The sequence below is a fragment of the Xenopus laevis genome, chromosome 4S, assembly GCF_017654675.1.
Source record: "Xenopus laevis strain J_2021 chromosome 4S, Xenopus_laevis_v10.1, whole genome shotgun sequence".
NCBI lineage: Eukaryota > Metazoa > Chordata > Amphibia > Anura > Pipidae > Xenopus > Xenopus laevis.
The window spans coordinates 106,200,717-106,221,532 of NC_054378.1; the positions used below are offsets into that span (position 1 = coordinate 106,200,717).

The 20,816-nt window shown below is 41.5% G+C and overlaps 1 protein-coding gene across 1 annotated transcript in view; it reads right to left on the reverse strand.

Annotated features, from left to right (window-relative positions):
• The window catches only part of rassf1.S (Ras association domain family member 1 S homeolog), a 31,524-nt gene extending 28,397 nt beyond the window's left edge, over positions 1-3,127 (reverse strand). Inside the window, exon 1 of the mRNA XM_041591312.1 lies at positions 2,438-3,127. Coding sequence (XP_041447246.1) covers positions 2,438-2,756 — 319 coding nt within the window. The 5' untranslated portion in view covers positions 2,757-3,127. The remainder of the gene's footprint in view (positions 1-2,437) is intronic.
• Between the last annotated feature and the right edge of the window lie 17,689 nt (positions 3,128-20,816).

Here is a 20,816-nt window from a genome sequence, read left to right on the forward strand (position 1 = left end):
TCGAAGTATTTTTTCTTCTATTCCTTCACTCGAGCTAAGTAAATGGGCCCCTTAGTGTGCAAAGTAAAAGCTCAATTGGACCATTTCTGTACAAGTATTTCTAGACAAATATTGGGCTTTTTTTTTTAATGGTGTTACTGGCCCTTTTAGAAAAATGTTACATAGGGGAAACCATAACATTTCAATTCAGCCCATAGCAACCGTCGCCCACGCATAACCTCATATTGACCACGAGATGTAATTGATTCCAGGCACATGTGCATCGATTTACAGTGGAACAGCAGCTTTTCTGCAACTTTTACAAAGTCCTGTCCTATTTTGTGAGATGTTAAAAAAAAAGAGACATTTCTGATTTTGCTTTCACCCATTATAGTAATATAGAAAGGGGGCAGCTGAGCTGGGTGTAACTTCAAAGGATAATTACAGGACTCTTGGCTTCATTTAACAGAAATGCAAAGGGCTGCTGTACTGATATGTAGCCACCTTTGGTCACTGAATTCTCTCCCACTGATTGGCTCATACATAGAGTCGTGGCCCCCCGGGAGAGGTCTCTACACATTTGCAGGCTTCACAGAGGAAGGGGGCACTAAAACGTCTCAGGTTGGCATTCGTTTCTCTGCATAGGACTACTGATTTTGTACCAATAGGCACACCCCTGCCCAGTGGCATAACTTTGGACTCTCTTTCCCTCTCAGCCCTCCTGCATCAGCAATAGATGATCAAAGCAAAAGAAGAGGGTCCAGAATGGGATTGCAGCCAGCAGATGGATCCTTCACCTGTGCAATGATGTGAAAACATTTATCTGCCATCTATCCACAGACTGCTTTCTTGGCACTCAACCAAAGATATGATACAGCTTTAAAAGATGTTGAATTATTTCATTCTTTACTAATCGTAAAAACATATTATGGAGCAGGCATGGGCAACCCGTATCCTGCTGGATATAGCCGAAATGCTCCTCCGGCTCAATCACATGTGGAGTGTCTCCAGCTGCCTGTCACCCCTATAGACTGCCAAACAATAGGTTCTTTCTGCATAAAACCAAAGTATTCCCATGACTGAGAGGCTGAACTCTTAAGTTATTAAAGGGTAAAACCAACCAAGAATACTGACCTTTCTATGTTTCACAGCAATGGAGCCACAAGGGACACTCTTGGGATTTGACATCTTAGACCAGTTGTTCTGTTAGCAATCTGAGATATTGGGGCAGATTTCTCAAAGGGGGGGGTCTGCTGTTTGTACTTTAATCTATTGATAAATATACCCCTATAGATTCCATATAAATGAACAGAGACTAGATTTGCCTTCTAGTGAGGTGTGTCTATCTCTATTTGTGGCTATATCTGGTGCAGGCCCAGGTGCAATCGCTCCCCCCCTGCTCCCCTGGTAGTTCTGCTCAGGCCCGGACTGGCAATCTGTGGCTTTTGGCAAATGCCAGAGGGGCTGCTATAAGGTCCCATAGAAAGTCAGTATTTAGTGGGCTGGTGGGGGCTGTTTGGGCATCTATGTGGGCTGATTGGGCCTCTGTGTACCTAGAGTTGCCACCTTTTCTGGAAAAAAATACCGGCCTTTCTATATATTTATCTTTTTTTCCAATTAATAACATTGGGATCAACCATCATTTTTACCGGCCAGGTCGGTGAAATACCAGCCAGGTGGCAACCCTATGTGTACCTGAAATGCCAGGGCCTATTTTAATTCTCAGTCCGGATCTGGTTCCGCCACTATACCCCATGTATTTTATTGGACCATTTAGCACAGTACAATCTACTCCTGATCCACACAACATGTAATAAAAACATGTTCTTAACAACACATTTAAGAGGTTATAATCATTGGTTAACAAAGTTCAATGGCTGATATTGGAGCTTTTACAAGGCATTCCGTCACTTAATGCGAATGGTCCAATTCATCCAAATAGCTCTTTACCCAAAGGGATGGAGACAACATTATTATTAAATGTTATACCTGTAGTAGTAATACTTTTCTTCATAAACTATTGTCTCCATCTCTATCAGTACAGAGCTGTGTGGATTACTTCCACCAATGAATGTGGTATCATGCAGCAGAACGCACTGTAAGGGTAACACACCACATAGGGAGGTTTGCAGTGTTTTGTCTCTTCATGCCCCCCCCCATATAAAGTAAAAGAGAAACACTGTTATACCACCTTAGTGACAGACATATATTCCTTAATATTGCTGCAAATCTCCCTGTGTGCAACCACCGCACAGAATGTAGGTAGGTACCTACACAGCAAGACACGTGCACAGAAGCCTGACACCAGTGTGTCCTCAGAAATAATATTAATTTAGGCAAAAAGTGGCATTTTTATATATAATGTTCACATTTTAACTGGTTCAAATAACTTTTATAAATGTTATAGATAGGATATGGTAAATAAGGGTTAACATTTGCTTTACCCCCTGGTACTCACACACACAGCGAAGGCTTTTCCTGTAGATGCCCCATATGAAGTCCCCGCAGAGGTCACACCATGTGTGCTGAGTGTTGGATGTGGGCTGGAAATAGTGTCCTTCTCCTGCTTTCCCAGGTGGCTGTGTGTCACCTTGTCCAAGTATTCTCCTTCTCAGGCTCCTCTGCAGAATGGGGGGTGTCCTGCTTGGGGGGATCCTGACAGCGTTGGCGCGTTCCAGGCGGTGCCCCCCACGGGAGCTTTGTGTCAGATCGATGCCATCACACGGCTTCAGATCCTTCAGCTCAATGATCTCATAGCCGACCCCATCTTCCCACATCTCATAGAATTCCAGTCAGCAGGGGAGTTAAATAACTTCTCCTTTTCTTTCTCTGGCATTAGACAACTGCTCTCTTATGTTAAAGTCTCAAGCTTCCGCCCTCCCCATGTCTTCGACTTTTTGATTTCTGTAGCACCCTGCTCTGTTCATGACTTAAGATTGCAGGGGGGGGGGAAAAAGCAGCAACAGGAAACTTACAAAAGAGCGTGACTTTGCTCACTAGTATAAAGTGTCCTCATTTCATCTCAGTGCTTGTGCCATGGTGTTTAGGATGAAGCTATTTCTTGCTGAAGGAGGGTCCCACTGCTGACACAAGGGAAAATGACAGCAGGAATTCAGAGAGGGGTCACTGACCCATATGCACTGCCCCTTAGTGACTGTGCCTGCAGCTCCCAGGATATTTATCAGTTTTCTGCAAATACAAGGCAGCCTCCTCCTGGCATGGAGCTAATTCATAATACTGGAAGTATCTGGCAAAATATAAAGATTACACCTCTGAGATGAACCCTCAAGTTTCCTGCAGAATCAAGACAAAGAAATCCAGCTCTCTGGAAGAAAAGCAGCCAAGACTTGCACGTCAGAAGGCAAAAAAAAAAATGGAGTCACTAAAATGGTTTTAGGGAGAGAAGATGTTCAGCCAAGAGACTCAGTGGTAATTCGGCAGAAGTTAGAGGGGCATATCAACTGGGAAAAGTCAGCCACAAGCAAGCGAGGGAGAAATGAGAATGAGGGCTGGGCAGAGCAGTGTCCGACTCCTGCACAGAGGGTGGGAGTCAGCCCAAAGGCAACTGTGCTGGGAAAGCTACTCTGCAGATGCTATATACATTCCAATGGTGGGACTTTCATAATACGAATATCTTTACTCACCATGCATAGCACTATACAGAGAACACATGCCTCTATATCATAGCCAGCTTGCAACCTGGCTTTTAGAACTGGGCAAATTTGCAGCTGGAAGGTGATCAAGGAAGCAGTCAATGCCTTACCATTCGTCCTCAGACTGACACTACAGACCCTGTTTCTGAGAATGAATATTATAGTCTACAGGTGTTGAGTAAAACAGAAAATGCAACTTTCAACCACTGGAATGTCACCAGTCACCCAAAATGTGATCAACTGTCACACAGTGCAGATTTCAGTGCAACAATTAAAACGAAGGCAGATACACCAGTAGCAAGGGTGCCCCTGGCATTGGTTCTCCTTTAAAGGTACAGTAACATCTAAAAATGAAAGTGTTTTAAAGTAGTGAAAATATAATGTACTGTTGCCCTGCACTGGTAAAACTGTGTGTGTTTGCTACAGAAACTACTATAGTTTATCAGTGATCCCCAACCAGTGGCTTGTATGCAAAATGTTGCTTGCCAACCCCCTTGAATGTTGCTCCCAGTGGCCTAAACAGGAGCTTATTTTTTACATTTTTAGTTTGGAGGCAAGTTTTAAAAAGTTTTTAAAAACCAGGTGTACTGCTGAACAGAACCTCTTGTAGGCTGCCAGTCCACATAGGGGCTACCAATCAAAGCACTTATTTTGCACTACTTAGGAACATTTTTTATGCCTGTGTTGCTCCCCAATAGGGATGAGTGAACCTGTCCCGTTTCGCATTCGCTAATACATTTGCGAAACTGCCAAAAAATTTCGCAAAACGGCTCAATTTTGTGAAAAGCATTGAAGTCGGGGTCATTTATAAAGTTCACGCAGCGCATATTTTTCGCAAATGGTTGTATTGCGCATGTTTTTTGCTGAGCGCTAATATATTGCACTGCTCTGCCCGTCTTTCCGGTTTTTGCGAATTCGCAGTGTGAATAAATTTTCGCAAATGGCGCGCAAATGAGACAGGAAAAAAATCACGAAAATAGCGTTAAATTCGCAGTTTGCAAAACTGTTTTGCAAATATTTTATCCGCCACCAAAGTTGTGGCGTAATTGAGTTGCAGAGTGTGCGCATAAAGATTCGCAATTTGCGAATTGTGACATATTTATAAAGTCCCTTTAGACATTCGCATTGTGAATAAAAAATTCGCAATTCTGTATGCACCCTCTTATTCAGCTTTATAAATATAACCATGCGCAGGGCAAATATATTCACTTTGCGAACCAATCTGCCCTGCGCGAAGTTTATAATTGACCCCCAATGGGTGTTTTTACGCACGACAATTTTTACTCATATTTTTATATAATTTTTGTCAACTCATATTTTTATATAATTTTTGTCAACAAACAAGTCAATGCCCATTTTTTCTTAAGGCGACTTTTTTGTCCTAATGCATTAAAGTCCATGGGCGTTTTTTCTTATGGCGACTTTTTTTTGTCCTAATGCATTAAAGTCAATGGGCGTTTTTTCTTATGGTGACTTTTTTTCTCCAAATGCATTAAAGTCAACGGGCGTTTTTTTCTTTTTCGCTGCAGTTTTGTGAAAAAATTTGCATATGACGAAATTCGGAATTTCGCTGTGAATCCATGTCTGGCAAATAAATTCGCTCATCACTACTCCCCAACTCTTTTTACATTTGATTGTTGCTCACGTGTAGAAATAGTTGGGTTCATATAATAAGATGCTGTGTAGCAGCAGGATACACAGTAGATAACAGATAAGCTTTGTAAAATCTCATTGTATACTATGGGAGGGATTTGTTATCTGCTGTGTATCCTGTGTCTTTTCTTCTTTTTCAGCTTTGAATTGTTGCCCCATGGCTACACAGCACCTTGTTTATATAAATTATAGTAGTATTTCTAAAGCAAACACACAGGTTTTTACATTGCAGGGCAACACTACATTATAGTTTCATTTATTTAAAACACTTTAATTTTTTGGTGTTACTGTTCCATTAATTAGCTCTCTATGGCAAAAACAGTGGGTAGCTGCATCCCTGTATGACTAAAGGTTGCCCTTATTGGGCATAGAATGGTATCTCACTCAGTAGTAGCTGTCTGCTGCAAACAACCCTGTCATTACTACTTGCCTGCCATTGGGGGTAATTGCTCCACTCAGATGGTGTGATGGAAGTGGGGGGAAATTTCACCCAGAAAAAGCTTCAATTAACATCCTTAGTGTCACCTTTCAGTATAGAAACACAAAGTAAAATTATGACCGGCACCGAGGTCTGCACTCCCTGGCATCTCAATGAAACCATCATCTTGGAAACATGCCACCCATAATAAAAACTCTGTATATGGGAGGGGGACAAAACGCTAGAAATGAAAGTCAATAGGAGTTGCCGGGTTCAGGAAATTGCACCTGGTGGCATTTGCCATTAAAAATGAGGCAGTTTCTAGCACTTTGTCCTTTTCCCATTAAGTGATAAAATGCTAGGAATCACCCAGTCTGTCAGTGTCAAAACAAACATATGTGTAAATACATACGGAATATCATATTATTCATGGATATATAGGTATGAGATCCATTATCCGGAAACCCGCTATCCAGAAAGCTCCGAATTATGGAAAGGCCTTCTCCAAAAACTCCAAATAATCCATATTTTTAGAAATTATTTCCCTTTTCCCTATAATACCTACCTGTACTTGATCCAGACTAGATATAATTAATCCTTATTGGATGCAAAAACAGGCTATTGGGTTTATTTAATGTTTACATGATTTTCTAGTAGACTTAAGGTATGAAGATCCATTATCCGGAAAATGCCAGGTCCTGATCGTAAGGGAAATTAAGATATTTTCTTGGGACCAGATGATTGTTCTATTTAGAGGAAGCAGGTACCACTGAATAAGTAGGGTAATAAACCAGAGAAAGGCACATTCACTATCACTGGAAAGCACTGTATCTGTACATTTGTTGCCCATTATCAGAAGGAGCAGTAACAATCACACATTGGCAGAAGTGAAAGTGAAAGATGCTGAACAACAATGCTGATATTTGTATTCCGAGGTCCACAAGTGATGGGGCCCTGCATATGTTAGCTATGTGCTTGTTTAAGCATCTCGCGACTCAAGGGGTTAAGGGATTATTTTTGCCTTCAAATGTACACCCCAGAATAAGCATGTGACACCCCTTGTTGTGTATTTGCATAAACTGTGTTAGGGTCAGGGCACAAAGGCAGATTCAGGGAGATTAGTTGCCCGGCGTCAAATCTCCTCTTCTTTGGGGCGACTAATCTTCCCGAACTGCCTCCCCTGTTCGGGAAGATTAGTCGCCCCGAACAGGGGAGGCTAAAATGTAAATCGCCCCTCTAAAATGTAAATCGCCAGCGGAATGGCACTTGGCGTGATTAGTTTTTCGAAACTTCGGGCGACTTCAGAAAACGAATCACTCCGAGTGCGTTCCCCCCGGCGATTTTCATTATAGCCGGTGGAAGGCAGGGGAAGGCAGTTCAGGGAGATTAGTTGCCGCGAAGAAGAGGAGATTTGTCGCCGGGCGACTAATCTCCCGGAATCTGTCTGTGTGCCCTGACCCTTAAAAGACCAGTAACGAAGTCTACTTAACGGAAAAAAAACACCAACACAGTTTTAACTTTTAATTCGCAAAGTTTTTATTAAGAAATTTACAGATTTACTTACCGATTCTCTGCTTGCGCGCCTCTTCAGAAACGGCGACAGGGCGATGATCCATTGTGCAGCACTCGATTTCTCCACCCTGCCTTCTATAGGAGATAGCCAGGGAGGGGAAATTGAGCGCCGCACGATGGATAGCTGCCCTGTCGACGTTTCTGAAGAGGAGCGCAAGAAATCAGTAAGTAATTTCTTAATAAGGACTTTGCGAATTTAAAGTTAAAACTGCCTTGGTGTTTTTTTTTCGTTAAGTAGAAACAAATTTTTTTTAAAATTTTTGTTATGTTTCTGGTCCTTTTAGTTTTATAAAGTTAATTACTTTTAAAAGGCTGTTATCAGTTCACCATCTTTATTTTACACACACACACACAGAGACTAGCTTCAATATAACACCCCTACATACCTCCCAACATTTTGGAAGTAAAAGGAGGGACAAAATTTTGTTTCAAACGTAGCGCAGCAATTTTTTTGGGTCACGCCCCTTTCTGTGGCCACACCCCCTAATTACCATGTTCATTTTACAAAATTTGGCAGGTTATGAAAGTTTGGAAATATTTCTCCTTATCTAAACTGTTTTTTTGTGTCTCATAATTGTTACAAAGTATCTTATTTGCACCTGTTGGCTGTTTTCCGATTTCACTTCGTGACATTCAGCGCATGCGCAGTAGATCCGTACCGGTAAATACTCCTACTGCACATGCGCCAGAAGATGCCGTTTAATCCAGGAAGAAGACCGCTTGGGAGAAGATGGCGCCTGTGAACTCTGTGGACAGGACCTGCGCAGAGAGGTGAGTAACAAGTTAGGGGCATTTGCCCGGGGGGACAGGCACGCCAGGGTGAAGGAGGGAGGGGGGGCAACACAGGGGAGGGGGGACGGATTTTTGCGCCCAGGGGGTTTCCTTCTCCTTTAAGTGAGAAAAGTTTGTTTCTTTTTCTGGCTGTTCAATGCAGAGAAAATAGGGACTTTCCAGTACAAATGAGGGACTGCAGGTTGTCAAAAGAGGGACAGTCCCTCCGAAAAAGGGACAATTGGGAGGTATGCCTCTAATCTGTGTGTACGTGGACCCCTCCCCGGAATGATGTGTTTGTTTCCATTCACAGAAAGTTCTGCGTCTGTAGATTTTCTTCTAGATCTGTGGCTGGTAAAATTTGCTGTTTGTTTCTTATGGTTTTCATCCTACAGTTTGCTCCTCTCACTCTCTCACTGCTAGGCCCCATGACATTTCCACTGTGCACTCATTTCCCTCACTTTCAACTGCACTTCCTGATATTTTAACCTGTTAACTGCTGCACCAACCCGTTTGTAGATGTTTCAACCATCCATGCCTCCTCTGAACAACATAGGAGGCAGTTAGAAGGCTGGCCTATTCTCATCTATAATCACTGAAATAAAATACTCTCTCAGAGTGATACAGGTATAGAATCCGTTATCCAGGAAACTGTTATGCAGAAAGCTCAGAATTACGGGATTACTTACTAAAATCAAAAAATTTCAAAACTTTGAACAAATTCCCATCCAAAATTTTTACCTTATTTATCAATAAATCAACGCAAAAAATCTGATGCGGGAAAAGACTCGATAAAATTGTGAAAAAATCCTTATCATATGATTTTCATCGGATTGGACTCCAGAAAGACTTTTTCAGATTCTTGCACGAAAACCACATTTTTTTTTCCGGATTCTCGTACGAAACCCAGCACAGATCATGACATCTTCCAATTGTAAAAGGGACATCTGCCGTTGATTTCTACAGGACCTCGGCAGGTTTGAGATGGAGTACTTTTTCATTCAGACCTTTAGCAGCCTCAGGTGTTTAATAAACCTCTGAAAATTTGAGGGTTTTTTTCCATGGAAAGGTTAAAATTTGTTCTTACCTGAAATTTTCCTTTTCTTTAGTCCGTAAAGCAGCACACACCAAAGGGTTAATCCCCAGCTCCACCCCTAATGACACAGGAAAAAAGAACAACCAATAGTTAAACAACATCCATGAATACCTGCTAGCACAGTCCCCCCTTTGTGTTATTTCCAAGCTCCCCAAAATAAAGACTGACAACATATCATGCAATAATTTTATTCAAATGGGAGGGATTATTTGTGCTGCCTTACGGACTAAAGAAAAGGAAAATTTCAGGTAAGAACAAATTTTAACCTTTCCTTAGTCCTACAGGCAGCACACACCAAAGGGAACTAGCAAGCTAGCCCAAAGAGGGGGGAACTTAATTATACATGGTCTTGACGAACTGCCTCCAACACACGGCTGCCAAAAGCTGCATCTTGTAAGGCTGCTAAGTCCAGTCTGTAGCACCTGACAAACGTTGAGGTGCTGCTCCAAGTAGCCGCTTTGCAGATTTCTTCCATGCAAAGAGATGACTTTTCTGCCCAAGAAGTAGAAACTGCTCTCGTTGAGTGAGCCTTCAGCTGCTCTGGCAGATCTTTTCCTTTTGACGTATAAGCCAGAGTTATCACTTTTTTAACCCAGGACGAAATAGTTGATTTTGAAGCCTTATTCCCTCTAGATTTTCCTCCAAATAAAATGAAAAGATGCTCCGATTTCCTAAAGACCTTTGTTCTTTCAATGTAACTCAAAATGCACCTCCTAACATCCAAATTATGCCAGTTTGCCTCTTCCTCATCCAAGGGAGAGGGAAAAAAGGATGGTAATACAATTTGAGAGTTGATATTCCTTTCAAAAGGAACTTTAGGAGTAAACTGCGGAAGAGTTCTGAGAACTACTTTGTCCGGAAAGAAAATCGTGTATGGAGAATTTGCTCCTAAAGCTTGTAACTCACTAACCCTCCTGGCTGATGTAATGGCCACCAAAAACGCTGTTTTCCAAGTCAAATGCTTCAGATCTATGAGCTCTAGAGGCTCAAAGGGATCGATACATAATTCGTTGAGAACCAAATTTAAATCCCATGGAACTACCGGATCTCTAATTGAAGGTCTTAACCTCAACACTGCTTTTAGAAATCTTTTGACTAAAGGTTCATTAGTCAAGACTCTACCTGAAATTGCCGAAAGAGCTGCAACATGCACCTTTAAAGTTGCTGGTTTAAGGCCCTTGTCGAATCCATCTTGTAAAAATTGTAGAACTTCTGAAATCGGACAATTTCCTGAAGAGATGTGTTTGTTTTCACACCATTGCTGAAAAACTCGCCAAATTTTGCTATAAACCTTAGAGGTAGACAACTTCCTTGAATGTAAGAGTGTTTTTACCACTCCTTGAGACAGCCCTTGACTTTGTCAAATTCCAAGCCGTCAGGTTCCACTTGGAAGGATCTGGATGAAACACTTTCCCTTGACACAGCAGGTCCGACCTCTGTGGCAAGCGCCAGAACACCTTCTTGGACAGATAAATCAGGTCTGTGAACCATGCCCTCCTCGGCCAGAAAGGGGCTATCAAGATCACTGATGCCCGGTCCTGTTTGATTTTCTTTAGGACCCTTTGGATCATGGGTAAGGGTGGAAACACATAAGCTATCTCGAAATTCCATTGAATCGACATTGCATCCAAAAAATCCGGACTGTCGATCCTCCTCAATGAGCAAAACTTTTGAACTTTCCTGTTGAGTCTGGATGCCATTAAATCTATCTGAGGCACGCCCCACATCTGAACTATGTGATGAAATACTTCCGAGTTCAGTTCCCACTCTCCTTGATTCAGGGATTTCCGGCTCAGATGATCCGCCAAACAATTGTCTTCTCCTTTTATATGAATTGCCCTGAGAAGAGATAGATTGCATTCTGCCCATTGCATCAGTTGATGACATTCCTTCATCAATAACGGAATTCTTGTCCCACCTTGCCGGTTGATGTAAGAAACCGTTGTGACATTGTCCGACTGGATCAATACTTGCCGGCCCTTCAGAAAAGGCTTGAATCTCTGGAGAGCCTTCCAGACTGCTCTGAGCTCTCTGAAATTTGAGGATCTTTTCCTTTCCAGAAATGACCACTTGCCTTGGGCTAAATGATCCCCAAGGTGAGCTCCCCAACCTGATAGAGACGCATCCGTTGTCACTAACAGAAAATTGGGCGCCTGAAAGGACATTCCTTTCGAGAGAACTTCTGGTCTCAAACACCACCTCAACGTCTTTTTCAACTTGGCTGAGATGTGCATGTTGTTGTCCAAGGTGTGAGGACAATGATCCCACCTTTGAAGAATCTCTGTCTGCAGAGGACGCATGTGGGCCCTTGCCCAAGGTACTGCCTCTAAGGAAGCCGTCATTAAGCCTAGAACCTTCATGGCAAATCGAATAGGCACCGTCATAGACTTGATTAAGACTTTGACCGCCCCCATCAGTGTTACCACCTTGTCTTTCGGAAGAAATATTTTCATCTGTGTTGAATCCAACATGAACCCTAGGAACCTCACCGACGTTGTTGGATGAAGCATAGACTTCTTTAGATTTATGACCCAACCATGACTTCTTAGAAGAGAAAGTACAATCTCCCTGTGTAACAGAAGCTGCTGGTAAGATTTGGCTTTCACTAGCCAATCGTCGAGATAAGGAATTACGAAAATGCCCTGTTGTCTCAAAGCGGCTGCTATCACTACAATTATCTTGGTAAATACCCTGGGAGCGGAGGTGATGCCAAAGGGTAGAGCCTTGAACTGATAATGATGAACTGTATCTCTCACTTGTATCGCAACTCGAAGATACTTCCTGGAGAGAGGATGTATCGGAACATGGAGATACGCATCTTTCAAATCTATCGTCAACATGTAATCCCCTTTTTCTAGGATATTCATAGCCGACCTTATTGACTCCATGCGAAATTTTTCTTTTACAATAAATTGGTTTAAATGCTTCAGATTTATTTTTAATCTGAGTCTGCCATCCACTTTTGGAACCAGAAATAAGGTTGAGTAAACACCTTTTCCTTGATATATAAGCGGAACTGGTTCCAAAACTTTCATGTATAGGAAGTCTCTTACCGCATCTTGTAATGCTTCTTGTTTCTCCGGGGAAGACTTCAACGAAGTCAGTCGAAACCTCTGAACTGGAGGCTTCATACACTTTATGAAATAACCTGTTTTTATTACTCTTAAAACCCAGGCGTCGGAGGTAGTCTCTTCCCATTGGGGATAAAAGAACGCCAGTCTTCCTCCCACCTCCGACTGGGCTTTGGTGTCAGAATTCTGAGGGCTTTTTCTTATTCTCATCCCTTTTTTGATCATCATCTCTTGGAACAAATCTGGGTCTGGTGTTGCTGAATCTGTTCCTTCTGTCTCTGTTTCTGTCAACAAAGTTCCCTCTAAAATATCTCCTTGAACCAGACTGTGGGGAAGTACGTCTGGATGGTCGAAAAAGAGGTTTCCTTTGAGGCTTAGGTTTATCTTGAGGCAGGGTCTTCCCTTTTCCTGAAGCCAGATTGTCAATAAGCTTATCTAATGATGAGCCAAAGAGTCTATTTGGTTCAAAAGGCATGGAGATCAATTTATTTTTAGATGCCAAATCCGCGGACCAAGCTTTTAGCCACAAAGCTCTTCTTCCAGAAGTAGAAAGTGCCATCACCCTTGCTCCAATCTTAATAGATTCGACAGCTACGTCACAGAGAAAATCGGACGCTAACTTAATAGGATACATCATATCCAAAAGCTCGTCTCTAGAGGTGCCTGCATCAATTTCTTCTTCTAAAGCATTAAGCCAAAATTTTAGAGATCTAGAAACTGATACGGATGCCAAAGAGGGTTTGCAGATATTAACCCCTGCCACATAGGATCTCCTAAAAGCACATTCCGCTCGACGGTCCATCTGATCTTTAATCCCCGTCTCTTCAACTTTAATTGTAGTCTGTTTAGATAGTCTAGCCACCGAAGTATCTACTTTAGGAGGATCATCCCATAACGATGTACTTTCTGGTTCTAACGGAAACATTGTCTTAAACCTCTTGGAAACCTCCGGCTTTTTCCCTGGGTTCTTCCATTCATTTTCAATCAGACTTTTAACTGTATCATGCACCGGAAAACATGTTGGTTTTTTAACAGCAAAATATGGAAGTCCGGTATCCTCTGTAGGTGCTTGTGAAACTCTACCACTAACTACTTTACGAACTTCTTTAATGAGCCTGGGCATTTTCTCTAAGGGAAAGAGATAATAATCATCTTTTTGTTTCGTAGGTTCTTTAGATCCTGATGAAGAAGAGGAAGGAGATAATTCTCCTAATTCAATTTCCACGTCCGAGGAATCTTGTAAAATACTTTGTTGGTCAGAAATTTTTGATGAAAATTCTTGAAAAGTTTTCTGAAGTAAGTCCTTAAACATGCCCAATAACTGATCTGATCTTTCTTGATTTAAGGAAGAAGAATGACAATGATGACAGCGTGATGAATGGCAGTCCTCTGGAAGAGGTTGGGAACATCCAGAGCAAACATTATGCTTTGATTTCCGCTTCCTTTTGCCTTCCGACATCTGCCAAGAGAAAAATGAAAAGAGATAATGTATGCCAAAACAAACAAATTATCTCCTAGTTTAAGGCTGCATAAAAAGAGAAAAACTCCCATACATGTGCCCTAAGTCACATACCTTAGCAGCCTTAACAAAGCTCCGGCAGCCCCAGCCACGGAAAAACTTCAGGAGGCAAGAGAAAAAACCTTTTGGCTGCCATTTATAGCCATATCCTCTGTTCAGCAGCGAGATGCGCCTCCAGCGCACTCGCGATGACGTCATCAGACGCGCGACCCGGAAGTGTCAGTACTGGATAGCGCGCCACTCGACACAAGCAAGCCTCCGATCCGGTAATCTTTTTTGCGCTTCCATACCAAGCCACAGCCTGTATGGAAGCCATGGCTTGTGCTCAGAAACCTAAGGGAGAACGCTCCCCTGGAAGACCCACCCTCGAGTGGTCTGCCATACGGTCTTCAGACCCCTAAGGGACTGGATCTTCACCTGGATGGCTCCTGCTGCTGCATGTCATTAAGAGCGGACAGGAAAAAATTACACAAAGGGGGGACTGTGCTAGCAGGTATTTATGGATGTTGTTTAACTATTGGTTGTTCTTTTTTCCTGTGTCATTAGGGGTGGAGCTGGGGATTAACCCTTTGGTGTGTGCTGCCTGTAGGACTAAGGAAAATTGGTTTTCCCCTTTAAAACTTTAACCAGAAAAAAAAATCAGCTTTAGTAAATAACCCCCTTAATGTAAGGAGATCCCAATTATGGAAAAATGCGTTATCTGGAAAACCCCAGGTCCCAAGCTTTTTGATAACAGGTCCCATATGTGTATTCCAGTTTGGCTGGTTGGCATGAGGGTTCTGGCAAATACCAGAGGGGCTACTGTATGATGCCATAGACAGTCACTATTAAGTGGGTTGGTGTGGGTTATTTGGGCCTTTCTGTACTTGAAATGCCAAGGCCTAAAAAGCTTAAAACTCTGCATTAATATTGTGGACACATTCCTAAAACTTCAAATACCATCACTTGTATAATCATTTCATTGGTTTAAATATGTCAGCCATAAGAGTAAAGGTGAAACGTTAGCTACAAAGATGATTCGTTTAAAAAGTCTTAATCTCCATAAAGGAACAGTTCAGTGTAAAAATAAAAACTGGGTAAATAGATAGGCTGTGCAAAATAAAAAATGTTTCTGATATAGTTAGTTAGCCAAAAATGTAATGTATAAAGACTGGAGTGACTGGATGTGTAACATAATAGCCAGAACACTACTTCCTGCTTTTCAGCTCTATAACTCTGAGTTAGTCAGCGACTTGAAGGGGGGCCACATGGGACATATCTGTTCAGTGAGTTTGCATTTGATCCTCAGCATTCAGCTCAGATTCAAAAGCAACAGTTATGACCCACGTGACCCCCCTCAAATCACTGATTGGTTACTACCTGGTAACCAATCAGTGGAAACCAAGTGAGCTGCAAAGCAGGAAGTAGTGTTCTGGCTATTATGTTACACATCCAGTCACTCCAGCCTTTACACATTACATTTTTGGCTAACTATCTATATTAGAAACATGTTTTATTTTGCACAGCCTATTTACCAAGTTTTTTATTTTTACACTGAACAATTCCTTTAAAAGGAGTTTCAATTCCATATCTACTTGAATATAGAATATACAGTGTGTGAATTAGTGATGCAAACTCCTGAAAATGTAAGATAAATGGGCTAGTTTATGAAGAGCAGCTATAAAGTGTCTGTGTCAGATAATAAAAATCAATATAAAGGTATGGAATCCATTATCCAGGAACCTGTTATCCAGACAGCTCCAAATTACAGAAAGGCTATCTGCCATAGACTTCATTTTATACAAATAATTTAATAGTAATCCAAATGTTTAAATATGATGTCCTTTTTCTCAGAAATAATAAAACAGTACAAGGATGGGAACTTTTATTCAGAATGCTTGCGACCGGGGGTTTTCTCCGGATAACGATCTATCGGTAATTTGGATCTCATACCTTAAGGGGCAGATGTATGAAGGGTCGAATATCGAGGGTTAATTAACCCTCGATATTCGACTAGGAACTAAAATCCTTCGACTTCGAATATCGAAGTCGAAGGATTTAGCGCAAATCCTACGATCGAACGATCGAAGGATTATTCCTTCGATCGAACGATTAAATCTTTCGAATCGAACGATTCGAAGGATTTTAATCCAACGATCGAAGGAATATCCTTCGATCAAAAAAACATAGGCAAGCCTATTGACTTCGGTAGCTTTTAGCTGCCGAAGTAGGGGGTCGAAGTTTTTTTTAAAGAGACAGTACTTCGATTATCGAATGGTCGAATAGTCGAACGATTTTTAGTTCGAATCGTTCGATTCGTAGTCGAAGTCGTAGTCGAAGGTCGAAGTAGCCCATTCGATGGTCGAAGTAGCCCAAAAAACACTTCGAAATTCGAAGTTTTTTCAATTCGAATCCTTCACTCGAGCTTCATGAATCGGCCCCTAAGTCTAATAGAAAATCTGTCAACATTAAATAAACCCAATAGGCTTGTTTTGCTTCCAATAAGGATTAATTATATCTTACTTTGGATCAAGTACAAGCTACTGTTTTATTATTACAGAGAAAAAGGAAATCATTTCTAAAAATTTGGATTATTTGATGATAATGGAATCTATGGGAGATGGCCTTTCCGTAATTCGGAGCTTTCTGGATAATGGGTTTCCGGATAATGGATCCCAAACCTGTACCAAAACTAATATATAATTAATACTTATTGGAGGCAAAACCAGCCTATTGGGTTTATTTAATGTTTACATGATTTTCCAGTAGACATAAGGTATGAGATCCAGGTTACGTAAAGATCCATTATACGGAAAGCCTCAGGTCCCAAGCATTCTGGATAACAGGTCCCATATTTGTACAATAACAGCATGCTGGATATCACAATACGACAGGCCAGAGCAGAGTACTTTGCAAAATTCTGTGTGAGTTTAATAATTTTCAATGCACCAGTGACAGCAGCCACCACCACATCCTACCAAGCCAGGATTAAAGCTCATCATTCAGGAAGCCACAGGGCTATATTATGGGTGGGTTCACAGGCCTGTCACAACGCATGAAATATAGGCCAAGGGAGGAAAATTTGCTTAGTAAAAAAAAATCTCTATTTTTAAAACTGACACAATATACTAAAACACGCTGCACAATACCACTAACTGGTTGTTGGCAAAGAGTTGTAAAAGCCAGAATGAGTGAGTAAAACCGAGAGACTTAAAGGGATCCTGTCATCAGAAAACATGTTTTTTTCAAAACGCATCCGTTAATAGTGCTACTAGCTTGTCAATTTCCTAGCTGTCCCAAGTCATGTGACTTGTGCTTTGATAAAACTTCAATCACTCTTTACTGCTGCACTACATAGTAAGTAACATAGTAAGTAAGGTTAAAAAAGAAACATGTCCATCGAGTTCAACTTTTTTTTTTTATTAACTACCTATCTGCTAATTGATCCAGAGGAAGGCAAAAAAAAACCCATCTGAAGCCTCTCCAATTTGCCTTAGAGGGGGAAAAATTCCTTCCTGACTCCAAAATGGCAATCGGACTAGTCCCTGGATCAACTTGGACTATGAGCTATTTCCCATAACCCTGTATTCCCTTACTTGCTAAAAAGCTATCCAACCCCTTCTTAAAGCTATCTAATGTATCAGCCTGTACAACTGACTCAGGGAGAGAATTCCACATCTTCACAGCTCTCACTGTAAAAAACCCCTTCCGAATATTTAGGCGGAACCTCTTTTCTTCTAATCGGAATGGGTGACTGCAAGTTGGAGTGATATCACCCCCTCCCTTCCCCCCCCCCAGCAGCCAAACAAAAGAACAATGGGAAGGTAACCAGATAGCAGCTCCCTAACACAAGATAACAGCTGCCTGGTAGATCTAAGAACAACACTCAATAGTAAAAACCCATGTCCCACTGAGTCACATTCAGTTACATTGAGAAGGAAAAACAGCAGCCTGCCAGAAAGCATTTCTCTCCTAAAGTGCAGGCACAAGTCACATGACTGGGGGCAGCTGGGAAATTGACAAAATGTCTAGCCCCATGTCTGATTTTAAAATTGAATATAAAAAAATCTGTTTGCTCTTTTGAGAAATGGATTTCAGTGCAGAATTCTGCTGGAGTAGCACTATTAACTGATGTGTTTTGAAAAAAACATGTTTTCCGATGACAGGATCCCTTTAAAATATAACCTACTAGCCCTCAGAAATTGGAATCAACTAGTAAGTGCAACTAAAAAAGAACTACCCAGTCTTTTTTTGGAGAGCCAGACACTGCCTCAAAATGGGGCCCTTGGGACAGTTGCTACTGTTAGGCCCCAGCTGGGCAGCTCTGTCCTCAACAGTGGACCTTTGTATTCTGGCAGTGGCAGGCATGAAGATAAGGTGAGCTGCAAACAGCTGCACTCTATGTCTTAGTAACATTGCACAGAATGAGCGAGTAACTGTGTGTGAGCACTCATTCCGCATGGTCATAAAAAAACCCTTACCTCAAGAAATAAAACAGACTGTGTAGATTCTGTGGTTAATTGCCTGCAGCATTAACATCATGACACAAGAGCAAATGTGCATATAAAACACTTAAGGGCTCTTACAGACAAGCGTTTTTACCTGCGCTCCCCTGCGTTCCGTTTTTCTGCGTTAAGCAGCAGGGGAGCGGAAGCAGACTTTAATTTAAAGGATAAGTAAAGCTTTACAATAAGTGAATGTAAAATTGATAAATTGATAAATTTGCATTCATTTTTTAAAATTCCAAGATAATAAGGCAAAAATGTACTGTTTATATGAATTCATTTTGTTGCAACAGCCCCACCTGCTGGTCAGTTTCCAACCATTCTGACCACCAAATAGACGGCAAAGTTTTAAGGGGAAAGAAAGAGGGCTGGTCTGATGTTCTGCTGGTTAGGACATATGTGAGAAAAGTTATCTGAGGTTTCTAATGTTTTTACACACTAGAAGAACATCAGACCAGCCCTCTTTCTCCTGACAACTTCCTTGGCTCAGACTTCAGAATGGTCAGAAACTGACCAGAAGGTGGCACAAAATTCATTCATATAAACAATACATGTATCCCTTAAAACCTTGGAATTGAAAAAAAAAAAAGATGATCGCTTTTATTATTAAACTTTTATTTTAAAGGTTTACTTATCCTTTATATGTCCCTTTTTAGTGTCTATCATTTTTATTTACTTCCACCATCATAAAGTGTATTGCAAATGAGAACCATCTACAGTACCAGTACAGACAGGTACAGGTTCTGCCAATAAGTTTATTTAGACCTTCTCATCCAGTTTTGAGTTCATACCTGCTCTAGGATCAGTTCCTTTTTGGGTGGGGCCAGCTCCCTCACAGACAAGTGGCTTAAGAAATGCTGCAGTTCTACAAGATTTGGCAACTGGTCCAGAAGAACCTCAGGGAGAAAAGAACGAAGCTTCAGAAAAAAACAAAAAAAAAAACCCCCAATAGATAACTATTGCATAATGAAAAAAGTAATGCTATTAACCTCTGTTTTCAGTCTGAGAGTTTTCTAGAAACCAGGTTCCTCTTGTAAAAGCAAAAGCCTATGTGAAAGCATGTAACTATCTACAGTCATATGAAAAAGTTTGGGAACCCCATTTTTTTTTTAATCATTGGCTGAGCTTTCAAAGTAGCAACTTCTTTTTAATATATAAGATGCCTTATGGAAACAGTAGTATTTCAGCGGTGACATAAAGTTTATTGGATTAACAGAAAATATGCAATATGCATCATAACAAAATTAGACAGGTGCATAAATGTGGGCACCCCAACAGAGATATTACATCAATACTTAGTTGAGCTCCTTTTGCAAATGTAACAGCTTCTAGATGCCTCCTATAGCCTTTGATGAGTGTCTGGATTCTGGATGGCGGTATTTTTGACCATTCGTCCATACAAAATATTTCCAGTTCAATTTAATACTGAGAGCTGAAAAGTATAAACGGATGGGCCTCTGAACCATGAAGCCCTAGGTAAATTAGTCTAAATGAGTTTAGTTGTATAGTCTTAGTACAAGGATAGGACCTGTTATCCAGAATGTTCGATACCTGGGGTTTTTCTTTCTGTAATATGGATCTCCATACCCATAGGGGGTTATTTATCAAAGTCCGATTTCATCTCAACATTTTTTGGGGGTTCCCAAACTTTTTGATATGACTGTATATTATTTTATTCTATTAAATTTGAAGAAAGAAGAAGCCTGAAGAGAAGTGCTCCGTGGTATTACCCTGGGACGGCAGTGAACGACCAGTTACAAGGGGCGGCAAAAAGCCTGTTTTTTAAACCGGAAATTCGGCTCTGCTAGTGTGGAAAGTGCAGTACTCGCTTCTGCGCTATCGATGCAGCTCCTTTTGACCCGCTCCGATGCCAAACTTTTAAGTACGGCGTGGGAGAGGGGGCGGCATCGGGGTTGCTGCCTCAGGTGGCAGCAGCCCACAGATAGGTGCTGATAGGAGCACCAGCCCGGGGTTTGAGGTAAGTAAATACATTCACTTTGGGGTGCCTAACATTTGGCACCCCAAGTGGTGAACAATTTTCCTTCTCCTTTAATACTAGTTGAAATGAATTTTTTAGTAGACAGATTCAGAACATCGGAGAGTTCATGGGCGCCATCTTCTTCACTTCGGTAATCTTCATGAAGAGAGCGGCATATCGGGCCATGCGTAGTTGGAGCAATCCTCTGTTTTGCGACAACTGCGCATGCGACGAAAGTCACCGGAAGAAGACCCGAAGATTAACGAAGAGAAGAAGATGTCGCCTGTGCCCTGAATCTGCATCGAGGGGTAAGTAAAGGGTTAGGGGCATTTAACAGGGGCAACAGCTAGGCTGGGGGAGCAGGGAGGGGGTCTATGTAGTGTAGGGGGTGTAGGGATTTTTTAAATCAAGGGTTTAGTTCTCCTTTAAAACATCAGCTTTGGAGCCGCATCAATAGTGCTCTCCGGACTAGCAGAAACGAATTTCAGGGTTAAAACTTGGAAATTCGGCTCTTAAAGTTACAAGAGGTGGCTCATCTTGCCTCATGGCAGAAGCAGTCCTGTTTATAAATCATGTGAAATGCTGAATATTTTATTGGATCCTTATAGGAGGACTGTGCACA